This window comes from Thermochaetoides thermophila (genome assembly GCF_000221225.1).
Source record: "Thermochaetoides thermophila DSM 1495 unplaced genomic scaffold scf7180000011821, whole genome shotgun sequence".
Classification (NCBI taxonomy): Eukaryota; Fungi; Ascomycota; class Sordariomycetes; order Sordariales; family Chaetomiaceae; genus Thermochaetoides; species Thermochaetoides thermophila.
In genome coordinates this window covers 1373708-1400748 of record NW_006383037.1, presented here as the reverse complement: position 1 = coordinate 1400748, position 27041 = coordinate 1373708, and the positions used below count along the sequence as shown (strand labels likewise).

The 27041-nt window shown below is 51.9% G+C and overlaps 6 protein-coding genes across 6 annotated transcripts; 3 read left to right on the top strand and 3 right to left on the bottom strand.

Moving 5' to 3' along the window:
* On the top strand, positions 1-3187 carry CTHT_0062950 (uncharacterized protein; the record flags this gene model as incomplete). The annotated part of the gene is made up of 4 exons (XM_006696540.1): positions 1-111; positions 178-367; positions 417-594; positions 646-3187. 4 exons carry the CDS (start codon positions 1-3, stop codon positions 3185-3187), a joined length of 3021 nt encoding a protein of 1006 aa, XP_006696603.1.
* Positions 3188-4283: 1096 nt separating this feature from the next.
* On the bottom strand, positions 4284-6483 carry CTHT_0062940 (uncharacterized protein; the record flags this gene model as incomplete). Its single annotated transcript, XM_006696539.1, has 2 exons — positions 4284-5892; positions 5960-6483. The coding sequence occupies 2 exons, from the start codon at positions 6481-6483 to the stop codon at positions 4284-4286; spliced, it is 2133 nt and encodes a 710-aa protein (XP_006696602.1).
* Positions 6484-9382: 2899 nt separating this feature from the next.
* Positions 9383-10690, top strand: CTHT_0062930 (uncharacterized protein; the record flags this gene model as incomplete). The annotated part of the gene is made up of 2 exons (XM_006696538.1): positions 9383-10459; positions 10520-10690. 2 exons carry the CDS (start codon positions 9383-9385, stop codon positions 10688-10690), a joined length of 1248 nt encoding a protein of 415 aa, XP_006696601.1.
* A 310-nt stretch (positions 10691-11000) lies between these two features.
* Positions 11001-14099, bottom strand: CTHT_0062920 (uncharacterized protein; the record flags this gene model as incomplete). Its single annotated transcript, XM_006696537.1, has 5 exons — positions 11001-11063; positions 11117-11661; positions 11710-11949; positions 12871-13645; positions 13710-14099. 5 exons carry the CDS (start codon positions 14097-14099, stop codon positions 11001-11003), a joined length of 2013 nt encoding a protein of 670 aa, XP_006696600.1.
* A 2167-nt stretch (positions 14100-16266) lies between these two features.
* Positions 16267-19623, bottom strand: CTHT_0062910 (eliminates the production of nonsense-containing-like protein; the record flags this gene model as incomplete). Its single annotated transcript, XM_006696536.1, has 2 exons — positions 16267-19249; positions 19310-19623. The coding sequence occupies 2 exons, from the start codon at positions 19621-19623 to the stop codon at positions 16267-16269; spliced, it is 3297 nt and encodes a 1098-aa protein (XP_006696599.1).
* Positions 19624-20496: 873 nt separating this feature from the next.
* Positions 20497-21503, top strand: CTHT_0062900 (putative U3 small nucleolar ribonucleoprotein; the record flags this gene model as incomplete). Its single annotated transcript, XM_006696535.1, has 3 exons — positions 20497-20502; positions 20558-20804; positions 20863-21503. 3 exons carry the CDS (start codon positions 20497-20499, stop codon positions 21501-21503), a joined length of 894 nt encoding a protein of 297 aa, XP_006696598.1.
* Positions 21504-27041: the final 5538 nt, after the last annotated feature.

Sequence of the window (27041 nt, the reverse complement as noted above, 5' to 3'; positions counted from 1 at the left end):
ATGGCCAACAAGAAAAATGAAAACAGTCAGATTGGTCAACGGCAAAACAGAAAGACCGTAGCCCAGATCTTCTCCGAAGAGTGGGAGAGGAACGTGAAGACTACCATGCTGGTATGTCTACGTTGAGTAGTTTGAACACGCCTGACCTTGGGCCTTACTAACTGGATTACTCTACAGGCGGATCTTGACCAACATCGCGAGAACGAACTTCATTTGACGGACGAAAACGAGGAGCGCGATCCCCGTAATCGGGTGAATCGAGGAACTGAAAACCGCCAGAATGGTCAAAACCACAATAATAATGGTGGCTGCCAGGCCAATCAGCCTTTACTCAACGTTGCCACAAGCCTTGGGGCCATTTGGCAGGGTCAGTTTTCTTCTACTGTTACTTTCGTGCAAGTCCTGACAGACTCTAGCGGCTATTGAATCTGGCGCCTTTGATGATGATGAAGCGGAGCGTGTCAAAGGTCTTCATGACCTCGGTGGCGCTAGGATCTATGACAAGAAGAACATCACCGTTTCTCGTCAGCAGAAGGCGCGAGATTTGACCATGCGCATCTTGAAGCAGAGTGCAATCAACCAGGCTACTCAGACGTGGGTAACACGCTCGCTGCTTTCATAGTGTGATGCTAAACTGCTATTTAGGGTTGCCCAATCCAATGCTCCGAAGAACAACAAGTGCAAGGCACAGAGTAACGATGCCGAAAACGAGAACGCTGGGAAGAGCAACGCCGGGCAGAAGGGTGCCCCCTCTGTTGTCAGCTCTGACATATTTGTGAAGTCCAAGAATTCCAAACAAGGTTCGACATCTATGACGCGCCCTCCTCCTCTTCAGCCTCCCTTGCCGGTTCGCATGCAAGACTTCTTGACGATAGAGTCCAGCACAGCCCCAGACAAAATCATTTACAAGAACAAGATCCGCTTTCTCACGAACGAGATCCATCCGGCCATGCCGGCTCTTCTCTACCTCTCGGAAGATGAAGGTGGCAAAGTCATGTTTACTGTGATGGTTTGGGGTCGCAAGTACTGCCACTGGCCAATTTCCCAGTGGAAAGACCACATGGCAGGCGAGAGCAATTACCTTCGTTCTGTGTTCGGCGAGCCTGATGGAACCATCCACATCTACGACTTAGTCTTCGATACTACTGCCCAGATGGTGGAGTTTAGGAACACGGCTCAAGAGTTGAAGGATTGTCAGTCAAATGCGGTTGCTTCCACTATGCCTTCTGCTGGTAAGACTGTTCAACCCACTGTTGCAGACTCTTCTGGAACCAAGACTGTTGTCGCAACTCGGGCTCGCAAGAAGGCCTCGATCTCGTCAAGCAGTAGCACTGGAGTTGATGCTGGGATGCTCGCTACCAATGGAGTTCAGCCGGCTTACAACGCCATGAAGCATGACCTCTTGCTTGAAGGCTTTGAGCCACCCATTTGCCAGGACGATGACCTTATCAATCTTGATAGTCCTCGGGACCTGCTTACCAGGCCCAACTCACCGGAGCTGCCTTCCTGGAAATTTTTATGCCCAAATGCTGTGAATTCTTGCGCAGGCTCCTCCGAGTCTGAAGAGCTTTTTCTTGACAGCCCTGCAAATAAGTCCGGTAGCGGTGCATCAGTTCTGCCGTATGAGCAGGCTGTCCGGGAGTTCAAGCAGACTTGTCGCAGCCTGTTATCAGTATTTCTGGCTAACAATATTAGCGGTGAGACCATGAAGGAGATCGGCCAAACTGCTGAAGGCATCCAGCTTGGTGTGACGAAATTCATTATTGAGAATGCACGGAGCGGTGGTGCGTCAAAGGAAGCCCTCGAGAAGGTTAAGGAGCTGATCAAGGTCGTGGTCGCTGATGCTCAATTCGTTAAGACTCGTTACGTTTACTCCATCGAACAGCTGCTGTCGATGCGTGAGGGTACCATTGCACCAGCTACACCATTGCCTGAGTTCTCTAGGCGGCGCCGGGAGACCACTCCACGGCAGGTTACTCTTGAGCCTCAGTTGACTCGGGCTACTGCTGACGTGCAATGGCTTCTCGGGCAGGATAAACATGCCGCCAAAGAGACTACTGCTTCTGGCGGTAAAAGCTTTGACGATTCTTCGAAGACAATCTGCCCCCGTGGAGACAAAGGCCTACAAGCATCGCGCTGGGCTACCGGGAACGAAGTCATCTACAACAACGCTTTCACCGGCCCTCTTTACTCAAACAAGGTCCGGAATAACATGGCACAGGAACTTGCCCAACTTGATCCTGAGACAAACGTCCACAATTTTGCGGGTATGCAGCATATTCTGGACTGCTATTTCCCTATGACCGCAATCAACACTTACAGCAGTGTTCCAGCATGGGCTCCTGCTCAGTACGCTCCTCCCTTCGAGAGTCCCCATTGGCGGTCGGATTCCAACATGAGAGACATGACCATAATCCAGAACCGCTTCTCTCAGTTCACGATTCGGTCTCCTCCGCCGGAGACTGCGGGCCAGCATTCTTCTGGTGGAATGATTCCCTCCATCATCATTACCGATGAAGCTGGTTCGGGGTTTATATCGACGCCGTCTTCTCTATCTGCCACCTCTCATGCTTTTTGTCGCTCGTTGCATCCTTATGCTCAGATTTCGAGGGCTGTCCAGGTTTTTGCGCCAGACTCCATGGTCTCAACTTCGCGCATTCCCTCGACTTCAACACTTGCGCCTAACCCTGTCCTCAATGACTTAAGTTCCGCTACTTCTGCTACTAGTCCAATAGTTATTGGCGACTCGAAGCAACGTTCGGCATCTGCTTGGATCATTACCAAGGGTTCTCAGCTTCAGGCTCCAGTTCATGTGCCTGTCAAGCAGGCCCCGGTTCAGCAGGGCTTGACTCAAGCGGCTCCGATCCAGTCGATATTTGCTCAACCGGGCCCTATTCAGGAGATTCCCGTTCCGGTCTCTGCTCAATCGGTTCCTGCTCAACAGGTTGGTACACCGGCTCAGTCGACTGAGGCTGTTTCCCAGCTCAACGTTATCTCTCAGCAGGCCCCTGTCCAGCACGTCGTTGCTTCGCAGACTCTTGTCCTGCAAGTGGCTGCTCAGAAGCCTCCTGTCCTTCAGGACCAGCCGGCCTGGACTAACCAGACTCCTCCTGCTGATCCTCCTGTCCGTGGTCTTGCTGCCTCTCGGCATGCCCCTTGCAGCGATTCGGGCTCCAGCTTCACGTAGCCTGGTAGCTCTACTCCTACCTTCATCGAAAAGTAGCTGGAAGATATTTTCAAGCGTTACAGCATGCGCCAGTAAGGTAGCTAGACGGAGATGCTCAACATCGTTTCTATCTCGGCACAGTCACTCTCCATGTGACTTATCATATAGGGGATGAGCAATCATAAGTCTCGTCACTTACTGACTGACTGATCCACTGGGTCACAAGCAGCTTTGCTGCGTGTTGGGATATGATTAATAGGACTAAATGTTGCGACAATTCTTTTTTTTCTAATCACTTTTTCTTTCTCCTTTGTTGTTATATCTTCTGGCCATCTATTGGCCACATAGCTAATTTTTATGGGGAGGAATTGAGGCGTTGGAGGTGTTGGGTGGCAAGAAGAAAGTATATGGACGAGGTTACTAACGATTTGAGAAGTCGCATAACCCTTTGGGCGTGTAAATTATGACTTTATGTGTAGGATTTTATTGTAATAACATATTTGTTAATAACACCCTTGTACGAGTAAATACTCGTGGCTCCGTGAGAGCCCTCCCAGGTGAAAGTAATGACATCGTTGTTATAGTTGACGCTTCACCATGTTTACGACATGATAGTTGGATGTTTGTGTTGGCATCATTCTTCATTCATCCAGTTTCCTCTCAAGCCTGCTTAATCTCATCATGTAATCCCTCCACTACGTACAATGTATCCCCAGTGTTCTCCGTTACATATACTTCGACAACAGCACTGCCAGTATCCAAAACCAAGACCGTAAAGTCCGAATAGATTCACAAAGGAAATATTTAGTTCAACGAGTGCAGCCGACTCCATCACCTATAATTGGTAGGTCTATGGTGTTATGAAGGGCCCAAAACGCCATAACAACACAACAACGAACCGTGTAAATGCGAAAGTGTGACAAAGGAAATGTTGGCGTGGGAAGCGAGTGACGCTGGGCATCATAATCTTATACCACCTATCCTGGGTATGGGCCATATGGCATATGCCCAGGTGCTTTGGTTTGGTTCGACTCGTTTTGATTCCCTCTTCCTTCTTGCCATCTCATAAATCCACAACATCCATCCCTGATGAAACCAAGCCATGTTTCGTGCGCATTCACAACTTAGCAGTGATTGCATTCCTTAACCTGCTTTTCCTAAGATGCATCCTAGGGCTGGCCATGTTCAGCCCCGACCCCGAAGCCGATGCTGAGCCGTTGAGGTTCAACCCCGCCATCGGCCCAAGCATCGGACTTCCCGGGATGGGACCTAACGTCGGGCTGGAAATGGGGCTTACACTTGGGGAGGGGATCAACTCCTGCGAGAGAAGGGCTCCAGGTCCGTAGACAGCCGGTCCTGCGCTAGGGGCAGCCGGACCAACCGTCATGGTGGTAGTGTATGTAGATCCCGCGGTGGTCGTCGTAATAGTCGGATACGTCACCGTCGTCGTAGTAACCCCATTGGCCGACGTAGTCGTGGTGATTGTGGTACCCGTGGGAACGGGCACAGACATTGCAATAGGCTTCAACACAGGCGACGCCATCCCCATGTGCGTCCGCTCCATGCGTGCTGGCGAGCGGGAGAGGGAGCGGTAGCGTGATGAGGATGTGCGCAGGGCTGTGAGGGCTGGTGCAGAGGCACGCCGTTCTAGGAGGGGCAGGCGCTCGTCGGAAGGTTTGGAGAAGGGGTTGATTTTGAGCGGGGTTGAGGAGGGGTTCCAGTTGGGTGGGGGGGATGTTGACTCGGTTGAGGATGGTGAGGATGGGGAAGTCGAGTGTTGCTGGTGCTCGGATGTCGGTGAGCTGAGCTGAGGAGGCTCGGTGAGCGGGAGGTAGGAGTTGGTTGGGTGGTCGAGGGTTGGGGCCGCTTGGGGCTTGTGTTGTTGTGTCGGTTGTGTTTGTTCGTCTGTTTGGGACTTGGACTTCGTCCCTGATACTTCGTCCTCCTGTTTCTTCTCATCTAGGCTTTGCTCTGGCCCTCGAGTCTTTTCCTCTTCCGCCAAGACCTCCTCCAACTTATCTACCTCATCCTCATCCTCAGCCAGCACCTCCTCTAGCTTATCCTTCTCCTCATCTTGTTCCCTAAGCTCCTCCTCCTCAGTCTCGGACGCCAAAGGCCACTTATCATCCACGACGGCGCTCGCCAACTTCCCCCCATTCACCCAGATATTCAATTCCGGACTGCCCGGCCTAGCCGCAGGCTCACTTCTATACGCCCTAGCCTCCTCCTCCGCCCTACGTTCCATCTCCCGTCGCCACATCTGTTCCTCCTCCTCTGTTCTCCGCCAATATCGTCCCATAGCCTTCTGGTTCTCCTGATGTCGCCTCCATTTCACCGGATTCTGCGTTAAATTCTTCGGCAAGCTGCGCCATGATGGGTCTAAATAGCTCAGCGTACTCCGCGACTTGCGCTTCACGGGCAAGAGCTTCGCCCCGGGGGAGTAGACCTCGATGTGGTGGATTGTGGCTTTGGCGAAGCGGACCGTGGGTTCCCTTGGTGTCTTGTTTTGAGTTTGAGATTGAGGGAATTTATTGTTGAGGGATGGTGAGAGAGGAGGGGTTGCCGGGGCGTCGGAGGAGGTCGTGGTGCTGGAGGAGGGAGAGAGTGGGGGCGTAGTCTGGCCGGGTTCTTCTGAGGAGGATGAAGCCGAGGGGGTTCGTGGCCGCTTGGAGACGTCGGGTTTGGGGTTACGGAGGATAGATTTGGGCCGCTGAGGGCTGTGGTGTCTGGGAGATTTGTTAACGAGACTTGTTGTATGAGCGGATGCGAGAGAAGGAGGTTTTGATCACTTACGGGTACTTGTACCGAACAGGGGTATTGGGACGACGAGCACCAGCACTCGGGGCACTGCCCTTCTCTGAGTCACTCTTGATTGCCGTCTTGACGCTCATCTTATCACTGTTGTTGTCCTCTTTCAGACTCACAACGGGGGATGTCTTTGCAGGTCTCGTCTTAGCACTTGGTCTCTGCTGGAATGCTGGGTTGATCGACGCCAGGAGGCGAACAGTGCCAGATTCTATACGTGCCTTCTTCTTGACATCGATAGTGAAAGAGCCGCTGCTGTTGGTGTGGCCGCTATGGCTATGTCTCCGCTGCTTGCTATTATTGTGGTTGCTGTTGAAGGAGCCGCTCTCGGGAGGATTGGCGTTCGTTGAAGACGGGGAATATGAAGCAGGCGCTGTGGACGGTCTCGCAACAGGGATCCCGATCCCGGTCCGACCAGCAGTCCACGAGAGGAGCGAGGTGAGCGAGTCCTTTCGTTGCAATTGGCGGAGGGTCTCTGCCCTGCCCTTCAGGTCCTTGTGGTCCTTGGACATGTTGTCACGCTGCTGACAGGGCAGACCACAACGGGGCAGGGGGAGCCGGGACTCAGGAGGTGATCAGCAGCAGGTCACAGGCGTGAGAGAAGGAAGGCCATCAAGATCCGAGGAGGGGGAGGGGGCGGTGTGTGAATCTAGCAGTCGTTGACTCGACCACAAACAACAAAACAAGACCACAAGGAAGTCAGCGAGCGAAGCAAGCGAATGGTTTGGAAAAAAATAACAGGCCTTGCCTGGCTGACACGAGGAAGCAGCACGGGCACGAGCAACGGCGAGCGGGGCTTCAAGGGGAGTGTCTAGAGTAGACCAAGACACCCTCGTGGAGCAATCAGCGAATTCACAACTCTCGGCTCGCTGCTGTCGGCTCAGGCTAGGCCAGGCTAGCTAGGGTTGTGGGCGTGAAGTTGGGCGACAACGTCAACGCAACGTGATGCAACCGGGGCTCGAAGCCAGGGGAGCCACAAGTGCACAAGGCCACGGAACGGCGAAGAGGAGAATTGTGAGAATGCGGGACCCAATCACGGCGGCAGATGTCGACATGCATCAGCGTGGTGTCGGCTGCCATCTGGCATCGTTTCGCAGCAATATCACTCGATCCATCCCGTGGACGGTTCCACGGCGGGGGACGCGCCGATTTACCCGCTTTGCGCTCTGCGCAGTGCTGTGTTGTGATGGCAAGCCGGGGGGGGGGGGGGCGTGGCCGTGGCGTCACCGGGAAGCGAACTTCAAGCAGTGGTTCACTGGGTGCACCTCGGCTCCTTAGGTTGACTCGGGAATCCGAATCCGTTCATACCGCACGGAAAAGGGTGAATGCATCATCTTCATGTCCATCTCTCCAGCGATTGGCGCTTGACTGCGTGTAATTAGACGTCAAAATATTTGCCGGGGCCGGGGGATCTGTTTCACGACGAAGCGTCAACTAGGCTCAGGAGGGCGATGAGTTGGCACACACGCGACCAGTGAAAACTCGGCGCCAGACGTGGCAGCACAGGAGCGCCTGCAACGGCGCTCGACTGCCCTCCTGGGGTCGCTGGGCCCCATACAGGACGTTAGGGTTGTCTTTTAGTCGTTACATACCTCATCTTATCCGTCTGCCCTGGCCCCGCGGAACGCTGCCGGTCCCAGAAAATGGAAGAGAAGGCTGGCGACGCTGGACTCGATCACGTTCATCATCACAACTGTCTTCGACGTGGTTCTGAAGTGCTGGCAGTCCAGGCTTCGTGCAGCCTCGGCCCGAAAGAGCCTGCAAGTAAACTGGCGACAACTGGAAGACAGGGGTCGATGTGCAGACATTGTTGGCTTTATATCCTCTTTTATTCCAGCTCCCACGGTTCTGCCATTTCATATAAGCGCAACCTCCTCGGGAAGGAACCGGATGCAACATTCGGGCCGTGGAGGCGTTCGGATGGGCTTCAGCTCGGATTGATGTCATGGGAGAAGTTGATTCCGTCCAAATCCGGAAATCAACTCACCTCTCAGGTTGCTTAGTGAGGTGGACTTTACATAGACTTCGAGCTGGAATCAGCCTAAACCTTGAAATAACCACAAACGGAATAAAACCAAATCTGCACTGCAACCCGTGGCATGACAGCTGTTTGCTAGCCTGCCCAAAATATCCTCACATCCAGACTGTCGGGACGAGGGCAGGCGGCCTTCAAGGTAGCCCAAGGTTGCTGTGACGGTGTGACACCGAGGTCAGGCCAAGGTGAACAGCCGTTGCAACCCCGCTTTGCGAGGCATGAAGCTCGGGCCAATATGAAAACGAACGCCTCCTCTGATTGGCCGCCTAAATCTTCCCGCCTAAGGCGCCTACCAGCGGCTATTTTCGGGCCAATTGCACGCCTCTCGCGCTTGCCCATGTCACTTCTGCCGCCGCTTTGCACCGCGTTGTATCGGCGTTATGATGGCATTTTGGAGCGCTAGCTCGATCTTTGGGGGGTCACGCCGCCATTTCTTTATCTTCAAGCAAATCGGCGCTTGCTCGAATGGAGGGATGAGAGCTGGAGTGCGTTCCAATTGCTGCGTTCGCGTCTCTCTGCCATACACAGCAAGTCCACTGCCCCGCGCCAAGTGGATTCATTGTGCCGGGCGACGGCAACGAAATCCACCGAAAAAAGTTCAAAATTTCAACGCCAAATGATGAGTCAGGAACGACAACTCCCAAACTGTTGAAACACTCGTGGCGTCACGCGCAGCAATTGATATTGAAACAGAAGACTCATCTTTTTGCCTCCGGGTTCGGAGAGTCCGCATGCACGATGCGTTCATCAGGTGCCATCTTGCATCGCCGTGGCTGCCATCCTGGAATGTCCTAACCCAGATCCGCGTGGCCACCCCGGTCCATCCGCCTCCGACGGCAAGGAACGGGTCCCCAAGCCATAACGCATCCCAGGGCCCAGCAGAGAGGTCCGACAAACGGACTACATCGTGCGGAAACCTCCGGCACTCGTCCACAGGCCCGGCGATCCCGGCGGTGCTTCCGCTGCTATCTCTCTGCGTGGGCTGTGTGGCTGCAGCGTTACAATGTGTGATAGGCCTCGTCTCAAGCGAAGAAACGAATTTTTTATGATCCCTACGCCCTGCCGTAGACGAGACGATATTGATGGAGTCCGGCTAGCCCACCCAAAAAGCCGGGGGCGGCGCGGCATGTCCCCATTGACCAATCGGCCGCCGAGCAAACACGGCCCCAGAAGACCCCAGGTCCATTCTGGCGAGCTTCTTAAGAAGTGGCCGGCCCCCGGTCCCCGTGACTGTTGCCTTCCTTTCTCTCTTCCAGTTGTTCCCAGTGATCAGAAGAGGCCATTGCCTGGTGTCGGCCGCATCTTTATTCCAGCTTCAACCAACCGTCCAACCTATCTTAAAATATAACCCCGATCTCTTAGAGACAACCGTCACCATGATCCCCCAGAAGCGCCCCGCCGAGGACCTCGCCGCGACTGCTCTTGAGCACAAGATCGCCGAGCAGCCCGCTCTCTCCAACGGCAGCGCCAATGGCACCGGCAACGGCAGCTCCCTGGCTCCCCTGGACGCATCCAAATTGATCATTACCCGCGCTGACCCTGCCGCTCGCCCCGTCCCGGACGAAGCCACTGCGTGCTCCGGCAACGAGACCGTCTGCACTGACCACATGATCACCGTCTCCTGGAATTCCTCGACCGGCTGGTCCGCGCCTGAGCTGAAGCCGTACGGACCCCTGACCCTGATGCCCACGGCCTCGGTGCTGCACTACGCGACTGAGTGCTTCGAGGGTCTCAAGGCCTTCCGCGGCTTCGACGGCAAGCTGCGGCTGTTCCGGCCGGATCTGAACTGCAAGCGCATGCTCATGTCGACGCTGCGCATCTCCCTGCCCGGCTTCGATCCTGCCGAGCTGGAGAAGCTCATCATCATGCTCATGTCCATTGACGGACCAAAGTGGCTGCCCGCTTCCCGCCCAGGCTCGTTCTTGTACTTGCGCCCAGCCATCATCGGCACTCAGCCGCAGCTCGGTGTGCAGACGCCCAAGGAGGCGCTGCTCTTTATCACAGCCTCCTTCATGCCGCGCATGGATAGCCCTAAGGGCGGCATGAAGCTGCACACCAATCCGGAAGACATGGTTCGTGCGTGGGTGGGCGGCTTCGGCTACGCCAAGGTCGGCGCCAACTACGGCCCAAGCCTGCTGGCGACGAACGAGGCGAAGGAGCGTGGCTTCACCCAGATTTTATGGCTGTACGGTAAGGAGGGCTACTGCACTGAGGCCGGTGCTAGCAACTTCTTCCTGGTGTGGAAGACTCCCGAGGGCAAGACTCAGTTAATTACCGCGCCGCTCGATGATAAGCTCATTTTGGACGGTGTCACTCGGAGAAGCGTGGTTCAGCTGGCCAAGGAGAGGCTTGCGGATGAACTGGAGGTTGTTGAGCGCAAATATACCATCGATGAGGTCATTCAGGCTCACAAGGAGGGCCGTATTGTCGAGGCTTTCGCTGCTGGCACTGCCGTAAGTTTTTTTTTTGTGGAAAAAACGAGGTTTTGTGAGCAAGATGCTAACAGCGCCCAGTTCTTCATCTGCCCCGTTTCCCAGATCCGCCACCGCGATGTCGATGTTCACATCCCAATGGCTCAGGGAGATGTCGGCGAGTACACGGCCAAGATCAAGCAGTGGATGGCCAATATCATGTACGGCAAGGAGCAGCACCCGTGGGGTGTTGTTGTTGAGGAACAGCAGTAGAGATGCTTTGTATGGCGTTGGTTGCATAGCGGAGTAGCGTAACACCGGTTGAGCCGCTTGCCTGATTGTTAGTCGTGTCGCGTAAAATGGGGTTGGGGTTCTGGGTGGCGTTTTTTGGTTTTGGTTACCCATGGGTCATTAGCATACACTCCATAGAGTTGGATTGACATGCATATAATCTCTCATTTACTGCTTCAAGTGGCGTTAACTGTTTATTTTGACTTTAGCAGCACGGTTTGAGCCCATCTTGCCAAGATTTCAATATATGGAGCAAGTTCTCCTTACATCAAAGCAACAGTCCGCCACAATCCTACAGTTCCTCGATAGATTGAAAGAACAGATGCAAGTCCGGCAGCGTCGCCTTCCGAAAGTCCTGAGGATTGTCAGCCTATCAAATTTCATAAGCACCCAATCATGCAAACTTACCTTCTCGATCTCCTTCATCATCTTCACTGCTTCCCCCCCCAGATCAGTAACCTCTTCCTCAGCCTTAGCGATCTCCTTCTCAACCGCTGCAGTATACCGCTTGAGCAGTTCCCCCCCTTCACTTCCTGCTCCTGGCTCTCCAACCCTCCTCATCAACCTTCTGGCCTCCTTTTCTGCAACTACCCACTCCCTCCACAACTCCTCCATCTCCTTCTCAAACGCTCTGGTTTGTTCCGTTGCATCAGCAACCAACTCACACACAGTCTTCAGCTCCACATTCCTCTCTCCGTCACCGTTCTCGGCATTGTCGCTGCTCCCTGTGCCAGTACCAGAGTCTTGAATAGTCGTTTTTCTCCTCTTTTCGGACTGTATCATGAACTCATCGAGTGGAATGGCCAGCCGCTCGATGTGCTGTTCAGCATGGACGAGAAATTCCTCGTCTCCGTTGAGGGCTTGGGTGAGTTTGTGAGAGAGGTTCTGCTGAGCGAGGTCCAGCCGCATGAGAGCTTGCTCGTGGAGTGTTGTAGCCGTTTGGAAATAGTGTTCTAAATACGAGTCAGTCGGATTCTTGAGTAAAAAAGTGAGCTACCTACCCTTGAGTTGCTTCAACAGATCATCAGGGGTCAGAGAAGGGGACCGCCCTCTCTGATCCCGAGTCTTCGCATAGCTGGACGTGGAAGGAGCCGGACCTGCCTCGAAGGCGGCCTCGATGCGTTGGAAAAGGGGAGCAATGCTGACCTTGCGCGGTTTCTTGTCTTCATGCCGGGCGGAAGGATTCCGATGCTTCGGAGGAACGATTAGACGGTCTCGAAGGGATGGGCCCTTTCTTTGCCCTGGATAAGAAGGAATTGATGAGGAGCTTGGATTGTCCGTGCTGCTGGTGGTTGTGTCTCTTGGAGAAGGAAGACGACCCGGCTGCAGCTTGTTTGTCCGAGGTTCGGTCGTCTCCTTTTTCTTGTTCCAGGACCTGATTGGACGAATTCTCTTTACCCATGGCTCTTCCATGTCGAGTTTGTCCTGGGAAGGACGCATACCAGATGGATTGTTGTGGCCCTTCCTTGTCAACATGCTTCGAGTTAACATCGACAAATAGACGAAAGAGGATCAAAACGTCAAACAATCCCACTTCGATAAGCAACAAACAAGTGAGAGCCAAAAATTGCTACTCGATTGAAAAATCAATGAGTGCTGCCTAGTCGTGTTCCAAGAAAGTCAAGTAACACCTGATTGTATGGTATTTTTAACAATACCCCTGAGACTCATGGAAGGAGCAGGTCGGTGAAATTCTTATGTCCTCACCTAATCCTATGCTTGTACGCTTATGAAAGGAGAGAGATAATAGTCCGTCATAAAGATTACTCCTCAATAGGATCACTGGTATATATTGCCTCTCTTGTTTCATCCTCGCACAGGAGATGGGTCTTGATCAAGATAAACAACAGATAACATTGTAGGACCTAAAATGCTCAAAATAACCTAGATTCTATTCATGTCACCAGACTGAGATATAAACCTATCTCAGAGCATGTAAACCAGGTGTATATTTCATTCTGATTGGTATCTTTGTGTTCATGCCAGACTGAGAACCCTGAATAATTGACTCGATAATAACCCGAACGCCATTGTGGGCAAGAAATGGTTATCATTATGAAACTGAAAAACAGACCCTCCTTATGCTGACGCTTTTTCCGCTTTTTCATTCAAAGGGACTGTCTCTGACTCTTTCGTAACCACGTCCTCTTTCTTTTTAACACCATTCTCATCCTTCCACTCTCCAGTCCTCAACCCTTTAATCAGCCCCATCTGCCCAGCAAGACTCATCCCCTTCCCTTTCCTCGTGGTCAAAGCCTTCCTCCACCTCTCCTCATCCTCACTCGGTTGCCCATACCCCTCTAGCCCCAACACCTCCATCAACTCCGGAATCTCAGCATGATCCCTGGTATTCCGCATCCGATGGCACCATGTAACAACCTTATCCTCGCCATCTCCATCTGGCTCAAACTTCCCATCCAAACTAGCCTCCTCCCTCCTCGATCCAGGCCTTTCCCCTCCTCCTTTCTTCATTTCATCTCCCGGTTGAGAAAACAACACATCCCTCGGCAACCCTTCCACCGGACTTGCCACTGCGCCCAGCACATTCCCATTCTTCCTCACCGCATCAACAAGTGACTTTGGCTCAAACAGAAACTCTCCTCCCACCTGCTTCGCATCACCCCCTTTATGGACTTTCCCCTTGCCCAATTGCTTCAGGCCCTGCAGAACGGACGCGGCGCTGCTTACTAGCAGATGCTGCTGCATGTAGGCGGGGCGCTCGCCCAGCGCGAGGGTGCGGCCCATTCCGAGCGCCTCGTAGAGGCGGCGTGAGGGATCGGTGTAAATGGGGAAGGGACAGCCAGTGGCGTCGGCATACATTTTGATGAGGGATGGATCGCCGCAGCCGACAACACAGATGAAGGTTGTCAGAGGGAGAGAGAGGAGAGCTTCGCTAGTGATAGAGGCGGAGAGCGTGCGGAGGTAGTTTTGGCAGTTCTGGGACCGAAGTTAACCTGCATTGTTCGAGATAGCGGGGCTTGAGAGCCAGAGTGGGACTTACACCGCAGAAGAAGTGACGAACAAAGATGATCAGCACCCGCCTCGCGACATGCTTCCCGGTGTACAAACTCCGGAAGCTGTGTGCCTTTCCATCTTGATCGAGGACCTGGTAGTTGTCAATCTGGCGGATGAGTTCCAACGACGGCAACTCGTTGTTGACGTTGGCCAATTCATCCTCCCGGCTGTCGGGTCTGTCACAGGCACAGGAACATCTTGAAGGTGTGCCGGTGCCTGACGAGGCCGGTCGGGATGTTGGTCTCGAAGTTAGTCTCGATGAAGGGGTCTGTGCTGAAGTCGGTTCCGAGGCTTTTCTTGAGTGCTGGCCTGATGTTGTTGGTTTGGGAGCGGCTGCGGCTCCGTTAGAGGTGGAGCTCTTTGAAGCTGACGTCATTGTAATTTGTGTTCTGCCGGTAGGTTGATGGTTGATGGAGCGGAAAAAAAGTGATGTAAAATGGTGGTGAATAAAGAGAAGGCTGGTGGAACTTCCCTAGTGATGTCCGACCCCAGCCGGCTTTCACAATGAGTCGGTTGAAGTTGGAGTTGGTCGCAAGGGATGAATGGAGGATAAAGAACCTGAGTAGGGTCACTTCCGTCCAATATCTATATCCTCGGCGACAACCAAATGAACAACCTGCACAAATCTTAAAGATGCCAACTGTTTGTCTCGTCCTGAAGCTGCAAGATGACGTCGAGCGCGCAGCGCCGTGGTGGCAGTGCCCAGGGCCGTGTTACCCGAACGGAAGTCGAATAGCGTGTAATCCGTAGAAAAGATAAATGCTTAAACTTCAAAGTCCCAGATTGCCATCCTCAAAATCAAATTCTCATCCCGCCTGGAAGCTGGAGAATTTGGGCACCAATAGCAATGCAAGCTCAACCCAGCCACTAGAGTAGAGAACAAAGCAAAGCAGTGACTTATTCACGTATCTGACCAGTTGGTTAAATGTTCGTGGCATCCACTCGCCATCGAGAGCAAAGGACTGCATTAAAATCCAACAAAACCACTGCAGCACCAGAACCTCGAAAAGCATGAGGGCTCGCTAAGGCATTAAGCGCTGCTGACGTTGTCCACTCAGGAGTCGCGCGCTAAGACGAGGCCGCCAGCGAGAATGTTTCACCTCGGCGAGCCCAGGACACCGGACTGCCTTCTCTTGGAGCTTTCCTGAGAACGTCGCTCTCTTCAAAACCTTTCTGCTGGGAAACGAGCGCTTCCAAGTACTAGGGGAGATAGCCATATACGGAGATTGCAAAGCTACTGCCGAACTCTTCAAGAGATCCACCGTAGCTGAACATCAAGCCACAGGTGAGGTAAGTCTGGTCTTCCCGCGACACCTTGACCCGGGCGGCCTCGCCACGGGTCTCGCAGCGGGGACGTCTCCGACCCAACCTCCGACCCTGCATCAACCTTACATTGCTGGATACAAGCTAACAAAATGCACAACTCACCTCGCAGCGCCACCTGACCGAGCCATCTGTGAAAAGAATGAAGTGCTATTCTCTGTTCTGCTCTACTTTTCTCAGCTGGGTCTGTCCATTCTGTTTCAATCAACTCTCAAAAAGTAAAACATCTAGGCTGCCTCCAGAAAACGAGTGACTGAAGGAAGAGCCATTCAGACTAAACGGGAGAAGAAAACGGCCGAGTAACTCTAAGTAAAGCAGGAAAATTTACATAGAATAAATCAGCGCCTTCTCCTCTCCCTGTTTGTCAACGAAGCGAAAACGCTGAACGCTTGTCTGCATCAAGCATGGAAAACAATGGAATGAGCATGAGTGGCATCACCGCATCCTCTATCCTCAAAATCATCTCCTTGGAATAAGGATTGTATGAAAAACTTCCCTTATCCATTACCAACCCACATCTCAATCCATCCATCCATATGTCCATACCTGAGGCGGCCGTTGAAAGCTATGTGAGGCAAGAGGAAGAGTGACACCGATTCCTTGACTGTGGAATGCCACTTATGAACTTCTCAATCACCTGATACCAGCTTGCTCTCCTCCAGGCAGGTAATGGCTATGTTTCCACGTCAATGGCAAACAGCCATAAGTCAAATAAAATCCTTCCCTCTCTTTAAAAGCGAGATGCTTCGTTTGCCATGACTCCGGTGGACCGACGGTGGCGCAGGATTGATTGAGCGCTTCGTATATACGGGCATAACGACGACGTAGCGGTAGAGATCCGAAGCATCGCGGAAGGCCTTTGTTAGCAGTAAGCCTCCGAGTTAAGCTGTGTCGTCTTGCTCGGATGTGCTACCTTCGAAACAGGGAGGGAGCAACTACCGAACACTTCCTGGTCAGGCCAGAAATCCTCACTGATCTGCTGCAAACCCGATCTGCACATGTACGCTCTACCGAGCTATTCAGAACGGCAATTGAGGCATGCAAACCGGGACAGACCGCTTCTTTGCTTGTCCAGAGGATGGATGATCCACTTGTCTAGGCATCTCTCCGTACCCGTCCTTCGCCATTATGCAGGAGGAATGACCCAAAAAAACAAGTGTGAGAAAACAAGGCCCCCTGAAAAGGATCAAGAAGAACCTGTCCTCCCCGGCAAAAACCGTTCAGTCAAACCCCGAGCCGATCTGGCTCGCAAATGCGGTGCTGACACTTTTCTCATCGTCATCATACCGCCGACCATACCCATTGCCAACACCCATACGACCGCCCGTCTCAACATACTGCTTCAGCCGATCGCTCTGGCTGTATGAAGCAGGGCGAGCTGTGTGTACCGTCTCAGTAAGACCGGCACCTAAGCTAGCACCGCCCTGGCCGACGCCCTTACCGCCGATAACGCTGGCGCCGGCATCTGTGTATTCGCTAGGGGCGACACTCTCGCCAGCCACACTCTCTGCGCCGCGGCCACGGCCTTTGGTGCCAGGACGGCCGCCCGCGTGGACGCCGGGAAGACCGGGCCACTGGTCAGGATGGAAGTTGGAGAAAATGTGTGGGTAGGCCGAGCTAAGGCCGACGCCGCCGAGGGCAGAGCTGTGGATGGAAGAGACGTCATCAGGGATATACGAGACCATTGAGCCAGTTTCGTAGTCACGGACAGAACCGTTCATGCCTCCATAACGACCATTGGGATAACCACCGGCAACGTGCTGCTGCTGTTGTTGCTGTTGCTGCCAGCGGGGCTGGCGATAGGCCGTCTTGGGTTTAGGGAACTGTAGCAGTGATGTCTGCAAGTTGTTGAGCGGGCCTTCAACCAGGCACTTACGGTCTTTGAAGTGCACGAGAAGATGATGCCAGAGCTCGTGCTTGGCAAGCACCTTGGGATTGCCGATGATGACCAGACCATACTTGGCGCGAGTGAGCGCGACGTTGAGACGGCGGGGATCCGAGAGGAAACCGATGCCCTGATTGTCGTTTGACCGGACGCAAGAAAGCACGATGTAGTCCTTCTCACGGCCCTGGAAGGCATCCACAGAGGCAACCTCGACCTCCTTATACCACTCCTTCTTAAAGGTGCCCGTATTCTGCATGGTGCTAACGATGTAGCTACGCTGGCCCTCATACGGCGTGATCACACCGATGTCGCTAGGCTTGACGCCCGCCTTGAAGAAGCGGGTTACAACCTTCTCGACATTCGCCGCTTCAGTACGATTCAGATACGACGTACCCGAAGCCGAAATCTCCTCACTTCCCAGATTTGACCAAAACATCATGGGCATATCGGCGACCGGCCAGGGGAAGTCGACATCCTTACGGATGCGCTCCGCATGGGTAACGCCGTTCTGGAGAGAACCCTCATAGAACATGTTCGAAGGGAATTCGGACAAGCATGGGTGCATTCGGTACTGGACGTTCAAGCGGATCGGCGTCAGGTTGAGCTTTACCAAGCGCTCGAAGAGAGACTGGTTCAGGCCAGCCTTGGCGGCCTTCTTGTTCATGATGACGGGGCCGAGCTGCTTGTGATCGCCGACCAAAACTGCCTGCTTGCAACCCAAGACAAGAGGAATCATGCACTCAGGCTCAGCCGACTGCGTAGATTCGTCGATCAGTACGTTCCGGAATTTCATCTTGGCCAGGCGCGGGTCGCCAGCGCCGACGCAGGTACAGCACACAACGTCCGCATTGGCAAGGATCTCCCGTTCAGCTTGGCGCGTCAACTGCTTGAGCTTCTTCTCATCCTGTGACGACAGTTCGCCAACTTCGGCCTTCAACTGCGCAAGCTTGCGGAGATCCGGGTTGCCAGTGTGCATACGCACTTGTTCATGCAATGCCAGGAACTTCACCGACGACTCAACATCCTCTCGAGACTTGGCCGTCAGACGGACGACTTTCAGGCCGGTACGATGGATACGCTCGCAAAGCTGGTCAACGGCAACGTTGGATGGTGCGCAGACCAGCACTTGGCTGTTGTTCATCTTGCACAAATGATAGATAATGGTGGCCGAGGTAACTGTCTTTCCCGTGCCCGGAGGACCTTGGATTAGGCTCAGCGGAGTTGAGAGCACCGTCTTGATGGCTGTAATCTGACTGTGGTTCAGCTCCGGAAGGCCAGGCACATGGAACTTCTTAGGCAGCTGTGTCTTCATAGGAGCGACTGCCACTTCGTGGCCGAGAAGCTTGTGGAAAATGTAGCCTGAAACGCTCATTTCGTCGACGGCAAAGGTCTTCATTGCAGCCTGCATGCGGTCATATGAGGTGGCCTTCCAGACATAGTCGGCCGAGAAGCAGGTCGTAACGTCGGTTGGCACAGACTTGTCGTTCGGTGACTTGCGTAATTCGAGAGTGACCTCGTCGGACTGGTTGTTAGGGATCTTGATAACGTAGCCCACGCCCTCCCAGTAGGGACGGAGGTCGCCCTTGTACTTGAGACGCATCTCGTCGCCAACGGCGAGCTTGACGTCTCCGGACTCAATCTTCGGAAGGATAAAGCTGACCAAGTGCTTGTTGTTCAGGCCCATATCCCAGCGAACCTGGAGATTGTCCTCCGACTGAGCCTCCTTCAGCTTCCTGTCATAGTCGGACTCCATCTTGACGAGCGGGCCAAAGATATTTTGGTAGTGATACGGGTCCTCGTACTTGAGCAGCACCGGATGCGGTTCGTCATCGACGCCATTATTCTTTTCCAAATCAGCGACGGTCGCATTGGGACTCTCTTTCCACATTTCCTCGAGCTTTGCAATCATCGGAGGGGTAAGGTGACGTGCCCGAAGTTGCTCGGCGTCGGTAGGGGGCTGGACAAGCCAGGGGAGGAAGGATCGGTCCTCAATAAGGGGCTGCCATCTCGAAACATCCCAGCTCATGTCCTTGGCCGATGTGCTCGCAGCGCAAGGTTGACGACACAGGAGCACAACCACGGTATCGGACTTGGCAGGAATGAAACCGAGGAGGAAGACATTCTTGGTACCGCAGTTGTAGCATTCGAGAATCGTGTCACCCAGGGACGACTGTGGGTGGAGCTGGACTTCCTTGTGGCGGGCGCGCACCAAGTGGTTGATAATATGCGAAGAGCTGGAATTGCCACGGGCACTGCAGAACCACTTTTCGCAAGTGAGACACTTCACGACGCTGGCAGGAGAGTGGATACCGCAGTATCTGTTGGACTCGTGAGTCAGCATACACGAAGCTAGAAGCAAGAGCAGCAGATGTACTCACGCGCAAGCATGAGGGGGCAGTTCTTTCTCCTCCTCCTTCTTAAGCTTGAGTCCCTTCATGCCCTCAACCGGGACACTAGCCAGGCTCTCGTCGTCATCGTCATCCAGGACTTCGGTATCGTTGTCGTCGTCGTCCTGGCGGCGCCTGGCACTACTCAGACCGGTGCGAGCACCACCGCCCCGTCCGCCATGCACGCCATAAAGAAGGTGCTCGTCCGGATCGAGGTTAGACAGCTCGTCAGAGCCCCCGGCTTTGATAGCCGCAGCCGAGTCGGAAACAAGGTGGTTTCCTAGGTGAGTAAAAGCACCCTCCATGGCGCAGTTTAAATTAGGAGAGGCAGCGACACCCTAAGTGTAAAGAAAACCGTGTCAGATGGCTGGTTGAAATAGATGGGATGAGTTTGAGGAGAAGAGACAGGCTATCAAGATAGGCAAAGCTGAGGGGGGGTATCTTGGGAAAGACGCATCGAGGCAGGGAAGTCGAGGCGAAGGGCGTCCGACAGCCGGAACAGGCTTTGAAAGGGACTGTTTTCGGATGGATGTAGAGGGACACAAGGGCGATGCTAACCTGAGGGCTTCACCACTAGGATGGTCGCAGATATACGATGAAAAAGGGGTAAACAATCTAGAGTCAGAACCCGCGCGGCTGAGGTGGTCGCGGGACAGCGCAGAGTCTATAAGAGAGTAGAGAAGAGGATTGTGGGAGAAAAAACTGTCACATCATCGCTGGCAGCGGTTGAAGCGGCTGAGAGCTCGCCGGAGTCAGTCAGCGCGACTTAAGGGCTTCGCTGGGGTAATTCTGGCGATGCTGCGCGGGGTGCTGTGGTCGTTGGTCCTCAGCGGGTTGGTTTTGTCTTTGATTTTTTGGCCGCCGTGGTGCATCAGTGGTTCCCAGCCGTGGGCCAGGCGTGGATGGAGTCGATCGGCTGCTGAAAGTGGAAAGTGGCGGAGACGCTTGTCGGTGAAAACCTAGCTTAATGGTCTGTGCTTCTCCCTGCTGCCGTGATCATAGACAGGACAGGCTGCCACACGCCCCGCCTGCTGTGGGAGCCCCACTTTCAACGCTAAAGATCCCTGTAGCTTCAGCCTTGCGGCCGGCCATTTTTTTTTCAAGCAGCCTCTTACAGCACCTAGCAACGCCCAGATTTGGACATTGTATCCCATACCCTTTGTTTCATACACAACAAGATGCTTGTAAGCGGTCGCATCGATGTCTCCTACATGGAAACTCAACTGACAGAATTTCCAGCGCAAACAAGCCCGCCAAAGGAGAGATTATCTCTACCGCCGCGCCCTCCTCCTGCGCGATGCTGAGATCGCAGAAAAGCGCGCCAAGTTGAGGGCGGCGCTTGCGTCTGGCAAGCCTCTGGATCCCAAAATTGCGAACGATAAGGAACTGCGGAAGGACTTCGACTACGATGTGTCTCGGGATATTGCCAAGGAGCAGGGCGAAATTGACATCGACGACGAGTACTCAGAGCTGTCGGGCATTGTTGGTACGGACATCCTACGTTTTTGTGTGGAGTCTAGACTATCGCTGACCGTATTCTTTAGATCCGAGAGTGCTGGTAACGACATCCAGAGACCCCAGTTCTAGGTTAATGGCCTTCTCGAAGGAGATTAGGTTGATGTTCCCGACAGCAATCCGGTTAAACCGTGGTAACCTCATCCTCCCTGACCTCGTCATGTCCGCTCAAAGGGAACGCCTCAGCGATATTATTCTTCTTCACGAGCACCGTGGTACTCCGACAGCCATTACCATCAGCCACTTCCCGCATGGCCCAACCCTGATGGCTTCTCTTCACAACGTCGTTCTTCGCGCCGATATTCCCAAGTCCATCAAGGGCACGGTCAGCGAAAGCTACCCTCATCTGATCTTCGAGGGCTTCAGGACACCCCTCGGCCAGCGTGTGGTCAAGATCCTAAAGCACCTGTTCCCTCCCCGCGATCCCACCAACAACGCGAAGTCAGGAAACCGCGTTATTACGTTCGTGAACCAGGACGACTGCATCGAGGTGCGGCATCATGTTTATGTCCGGACGAACTACAACTCTGTTGAACTGAGCGAGGTCGGCCCGCGCTTCACCATGCGGCCATTTTCTATCACCATGGGCACTCTGGAGAACAAGGATGCGGATGTTGAGTGGCATTTGAGCCAATACACTCGCACCGGCAGGAAAAAGAACTATTTCTGAGGGGACAAGCTGGTGCAGGGCGTGGTTATTCAAGACTCAAAGGCATTCGTGGGACAATGGGATATATGCAAGCCCGGGACCAATCTACGAGCAAGCATGATAGCTCTCAACTGAGGTAATGCAATGGATCATGGATTTCGCGAGTTTGGGGTGGTATGGAGTTTGGAGTATTGTGTAAGGTTACTCATCTAAGTGGGCAGGCTGGAGAATGTCGGGAAAAAAGGAAACAGAGAAAGGTATAGATCTCAGTCAGTCACGGTCGAACGATAGCATCTATGAAGCTAATCGCATCTTTATATGTTGGAACAGCCTAAGCGGATCCCAAACGGAGGGTACCTTGGTGCTTAGTGTTAAGTGGCATGGGTCATTTTCAATCTTCCATTAAAAATTGTGTGAGGTACAACATAGTAACACAGTATATTTTCAATTATTATTTTTTGATATTGAAGGACAGAGATCCCCAACGTAGCTTTTTCACAACAATATCGTGTGTTTGCTGATTGGATTCACTGCAGTGTCCAAATTATATCGGTACCGGCTGTGATGGCAGCCTGGCTCACAATCGCCATGATCATCCCGACCTGATCCACAGCGATTCATCCCGTCCAACTAGTTAGATAGGCAGGTATTCCAGACCAACCTAGCTCTTTTGTAGGTCGCCAACTTCATCTATTCACGCAGTGCCCTTTCCGCGACTTTCCTTACAACATCAAGTTCTAGAGCAGGCAGGTAACATTGTGACACAGGACTATATATGCTGGGCCTCGAACAGCAGTTACCACTCCGACATAACGAGCTATGCGTCCTTCTGGGGGTTGGATAGAAGCCTTGTAACTCATAGGTATTGGGCAAGCCAAGCCAGTAGGTTTATGGGGTCTGCAGTTCCAGCGCTTCTATTGCTAATCAGAGCATAGTTTGAGTTGCACAACTGTAAAAGAACTCTCGCGGATGTGTAGCATGATGAGCCTATGGCTCACCCTCATACCCGCACTATCATTATGTCAGGTTGGTTAGGCATATATGGTTTGAACGGCCTTCTGGTTGTATCGTCCCCAAAGGCATCCTTGTATCCTGTTCGCGTTAGAGCTAAGATGTTCTCGTCTTGTTCATGTTAGATCTCCTCTATGCAAAAGTCTTTGTTATACGAGCGAGCTTTCTACATAACTATCTTTCCTTATTCCTCTTTTCACTGTGCTTTCTTCCGTCAATATTGATAATACATCCAACTAGACCAGAGCGACTTTCAAGGTCCTGCTTCTTTCCAACCTAGGGGAAAATCCACAAATATCGTGCTTTGACCCAATGCCAGAACATAGGGCTCGGGGGTGAAAAGCGAAAATAATCGAAAAGCTCTCACTGTCTAAGACGTTTCATTTTAGAAACCTAAAGGGTACTGGTATCCAGATTGGGCAGAATTTTAGTGTTATCAATACTGGTCCCCGTAAAGTCAGCAAGCAAAGTTTGTCCGAACTTTGATCTACCATGTTTGCAAGTAATCGTCTTGTAGCCGATCTTGAGCTGACATCTGTTCCATAAGAACAAAAAGATACAAAGATTATCAACTGGCTCTCTTCCCTGTCCAAAGAAGACTATTCGACACAACAAGCTGATTTTCTACGCCAAAGAGAAGAAGGCACAGGACAATGGTTCCTAGAATCCCCTTACTTTCAGGCATGGTATAGTCCTTGTTTCCTTCATACCTGTCCCATTCCTATATTTTTCCTCAAGCTAATCAGTCCACCAGGCTGTCAAGGAAGTGTGTGACTCTGTTTTTCCCCGGCATACCAGGTGCTGGGAAGAATATCCTTGTATCGATCGTCATCCATTATCTCCAACAGAACTGGAGGAACCATGACATTGGTATCGCATACCTATACTGTAACTTCTGGCACGTAGACGACCAAACCGTGGGGCAGCTCGTTGCCAACCTCATAAAGCAACTACTCAGGAATGAGTTTTCACCGCTACCAGCAGTCATGGATGCCTATACTCAACACAAGAAGCATATATCACAGCCATCGTTGAGCGATCTCGTGAAGATGTTCCATGCTGTTGCAGCAACGTACAGGGACGGGATCTTTGTTGTTTTTGATGTGCTGGACGATTGGCAAATGACCAACAATGTTCATTCAAAGTTCATTGAAACGCACCTACACCTTCAATCCAGAGGAACTAAGATCAACCTCCTGACCACATCCCACCCTATGCCTGACATTGCGGAAGCATATGACTGGCACTCTTTCATTGAGATCGTGGCTCAAAAGGACGACATCAAGCGATACATGCGCAATCAGATGACCAATTGGCACTCGGTCTCAGATAACCTAGACCTTCGACATAAGATCATTAGTAGTGTTGCCAGTGTCGCAGATGGCATGTAAGTTATAGTGTTCTACAAACCATGGATTATTGATTCAATTGAGCATATGGTTTTTCGCAAAATCAGGTTCCTACTTGCTCACCTCTTCTTAGAGTCCTTAAAGAATAAAGTTAGCGCAAAGCGTATCCGTAAAAAACATTGAACAAGCTTTGCAACAACTCTCAAGAAAAAGAGCCAAAGCTTGCCCTATTACACCAGGCATATAACGACGCAATGGAGCGAGTCAATCGGCAACCGGCTAATCACAAGGAGCTTGCCAACCATATACTATCCTAGATCATCTGTGCCAAGCGTTCTCTCAAAACGATAGAGGTTCACTATACATGGGGCTGTCAAGGATAGTGAGGACAAGCTTGATGAAGCCATAATTCCTGATGCCGAAGGCATATTTTCGGCAGATTGCGAGTTCTTTGTTATCGACAAAGAAAGCGAAATCATTCGACTTGTTGACTACACAGTTCGAGAATATTTCCAGAATACTTTGACTCGGTGGTTTCCAACACCCACCCACCGCGATATTGCAAATGCACGCGTATCATACCTTTCGTTCAAAGACTTTTCCGGTGGTCCTGTCATGCCACATGAAGAGGTGCGTGAACGACTTGAAAACCTCTCCTCACCTATTCGGTTAACTACTGGGGACATCATGCATCTGCCTGTTCCTTCTGCACCCCTCAGCTGCTTGACTTGTTGATAAATCCAGAATGGGTCAGTGTGGTAGTACAACTTTGTGACATTTTTTCAAAGATTAGAAAGCATTCTCAGGACTATTCAGTAGGTTGATGTCATCTCAGAATGCATTTCACATAGCTGGTGCCTATTGGCTCAACAATTTAGTTAAGGTACTCCTTATGCGTGCCAAGGATATTGATCCAGACCGACAAGACAAGGAAGGCCGAACACCGCTGAGTTGGGCTACAGCCCTTGGCCATACGGAGGTTGTTGAAGCTCTGTTATCTGATGGCCGCGTTGACCCAGAACAGCAAGACAATTATGGCCAAACACCGCTGAGTTGGCTGCAGAGAATGGCTATATGAAGTTTGTTGAAGCTCTGTTATCCGATGGTCAAATCTGATCAATAGAATAGGTGGGACTAATATTGGACTAGTGGCATTCCTCCAGATATTGCTAAGCTATTTGAGATCCACAAAATAACTTATATGAATCTTCAAAACTATATAAGCATACGTCACCGAGCCATTCGATTCAAGCTGCGCGCATTGGGTAATTCCTTCAGAACAGCAATATCGTGAGCCAACAACGAGCTCATATCATTCATAACTTTCCTTCACTGTACCTAAGGGAACATGTGAATGAGTTGAAGATAACATTGGACGACCTCTTCAAGGAGTTTGACACAAAGACCGAAAAGCCGATACCTACGAGCAAAATAGCCAAATGGACATGTTTACTTTGCAACGAGGAGTCTGCACAGCGTGAATTAACAAAGCATAACCAGCGAAGACACTTTGAAAAAGGACTACTCGACGAAGCTTTTCCATATCCTCGATGTCAACAGGACGGTCAAACGTGCATGATCAAGAATTCAACGCACTGGAGCAGCTAGATTCACCAGTTTCACGGTCTGCCGTATACGCCATATCCGCCAACACTAAACTTCCTGGACAAACCTAGCAAAGAGAAGATGTAAAACGAAATATCTGCCCACCGCTTACTATGCACGAGGATGTTTTATCCCGGGAGTGGTTTTTCTTATCACACCAACAGAGAACACACAGATCTTCTCTAGAGCACATTGACAATTCTGAGTGCCAGAGACAAAGAAATGAACGAGTTGTCATCGAAGGCAGAGAGGCGTGGATGAAGCATGTTGCAGACGAGCATAAACAGGTCGGTCAAAGAGCCTATTATCTCGGAGAGCATGAGAGAAGTATCTTGGGCAAAAGAAAGAGGGAAGGATGAGATACATAGTGGCAATTTTAGACTTTGAAGGAAAAATAAAGACTGTTAATTTGGACCATACCTATCAGGCTGAACCATATAGCGTGGGTCACCCCATTTTCCCGGAGCAGGTGCGTGACCAAGTGCACACCCATGCCTTTGATAGGGATAAAGTCCTTGTGCCTTTCTGACTGATCAGAAAGAGGTGCTCCCTACTTATCAATATCTCAAACTAGACTAATCAAATTCCTCCTCTTATTGACGAAAAGTCCAACGAGAGATTTTTCGATAAGCAAGAAAAAGACAATGAACAGCAAGTGGAGGACGACTCCGCCAACGATTACAATGAAAGCATGCCCAACGAGTATTACAAAGAGTCACAAAACAAAGAAAAGGAGCTAGAAGAACCAAAAACTATCACAAGGCCTCGCCTCGCACTGGCCTTGGTCTTTTGGACCTTCTGGTCCTCCTGGAGGCTGTCCCGCTGGCCCGTCTCTCTTTTTCCCGCAGACATTATCCTACAAACACTGTGGAACACTATGCTCCGGCACAACTAGGAACAGACTGGAGGTGATCCCTGCAAGTCATATAAAAGATCATGGCAGGTTCCTCAGTATAGCTCTCACGATGCATTTGGATCTTTAATCGCTAAATAACAATTCCTTTCCAGCATCATAGCTCTGTGTGAGATCATATCATACAAATGAAAGCGTCTCGTCCATGTCTCTTTCAAGCGCAATGATGGCTCCCGAGCAGAGGGTCAACATGAGCCGACTTCTATTGACAGGCGGGTCTACGATCCAATGAACCTGGACTCGAGTCACAGCTGGACACCCAGCCCTTGGCCATCTAACACCGACATTTACAAGCTGGAGGACCTAAATCATGGTTCAGAGCTTTGGTTTTAGAGGGCTTCGGTCAGTTGGTTGGCCCCGAACCGCCCATAATGTCTAACCGCTCTTGAAACCTAACCATATCCATGGCCCCAATGCATGCACGTTCTGACCTCCCTCGCCGATGTGCACGCAGTGACAGTAACAATGTTTATGAGCCCTGACGGAAGGATGAGTTCCCCGACAGGATCAACTAACGGCTGGCCAGACGGGATGTTCTCCCTCTTTGCTTATAATTTAGTCCTTTGTGCCTGGCTCCGCTCTTACCGCATGTCACCCTTGTTGATCGTTAAAAAAAATACATGAAGGAAGGGCTTACCCATATTAATATTCGATAAAACTTAAGCGAAAGGTATCTATCAC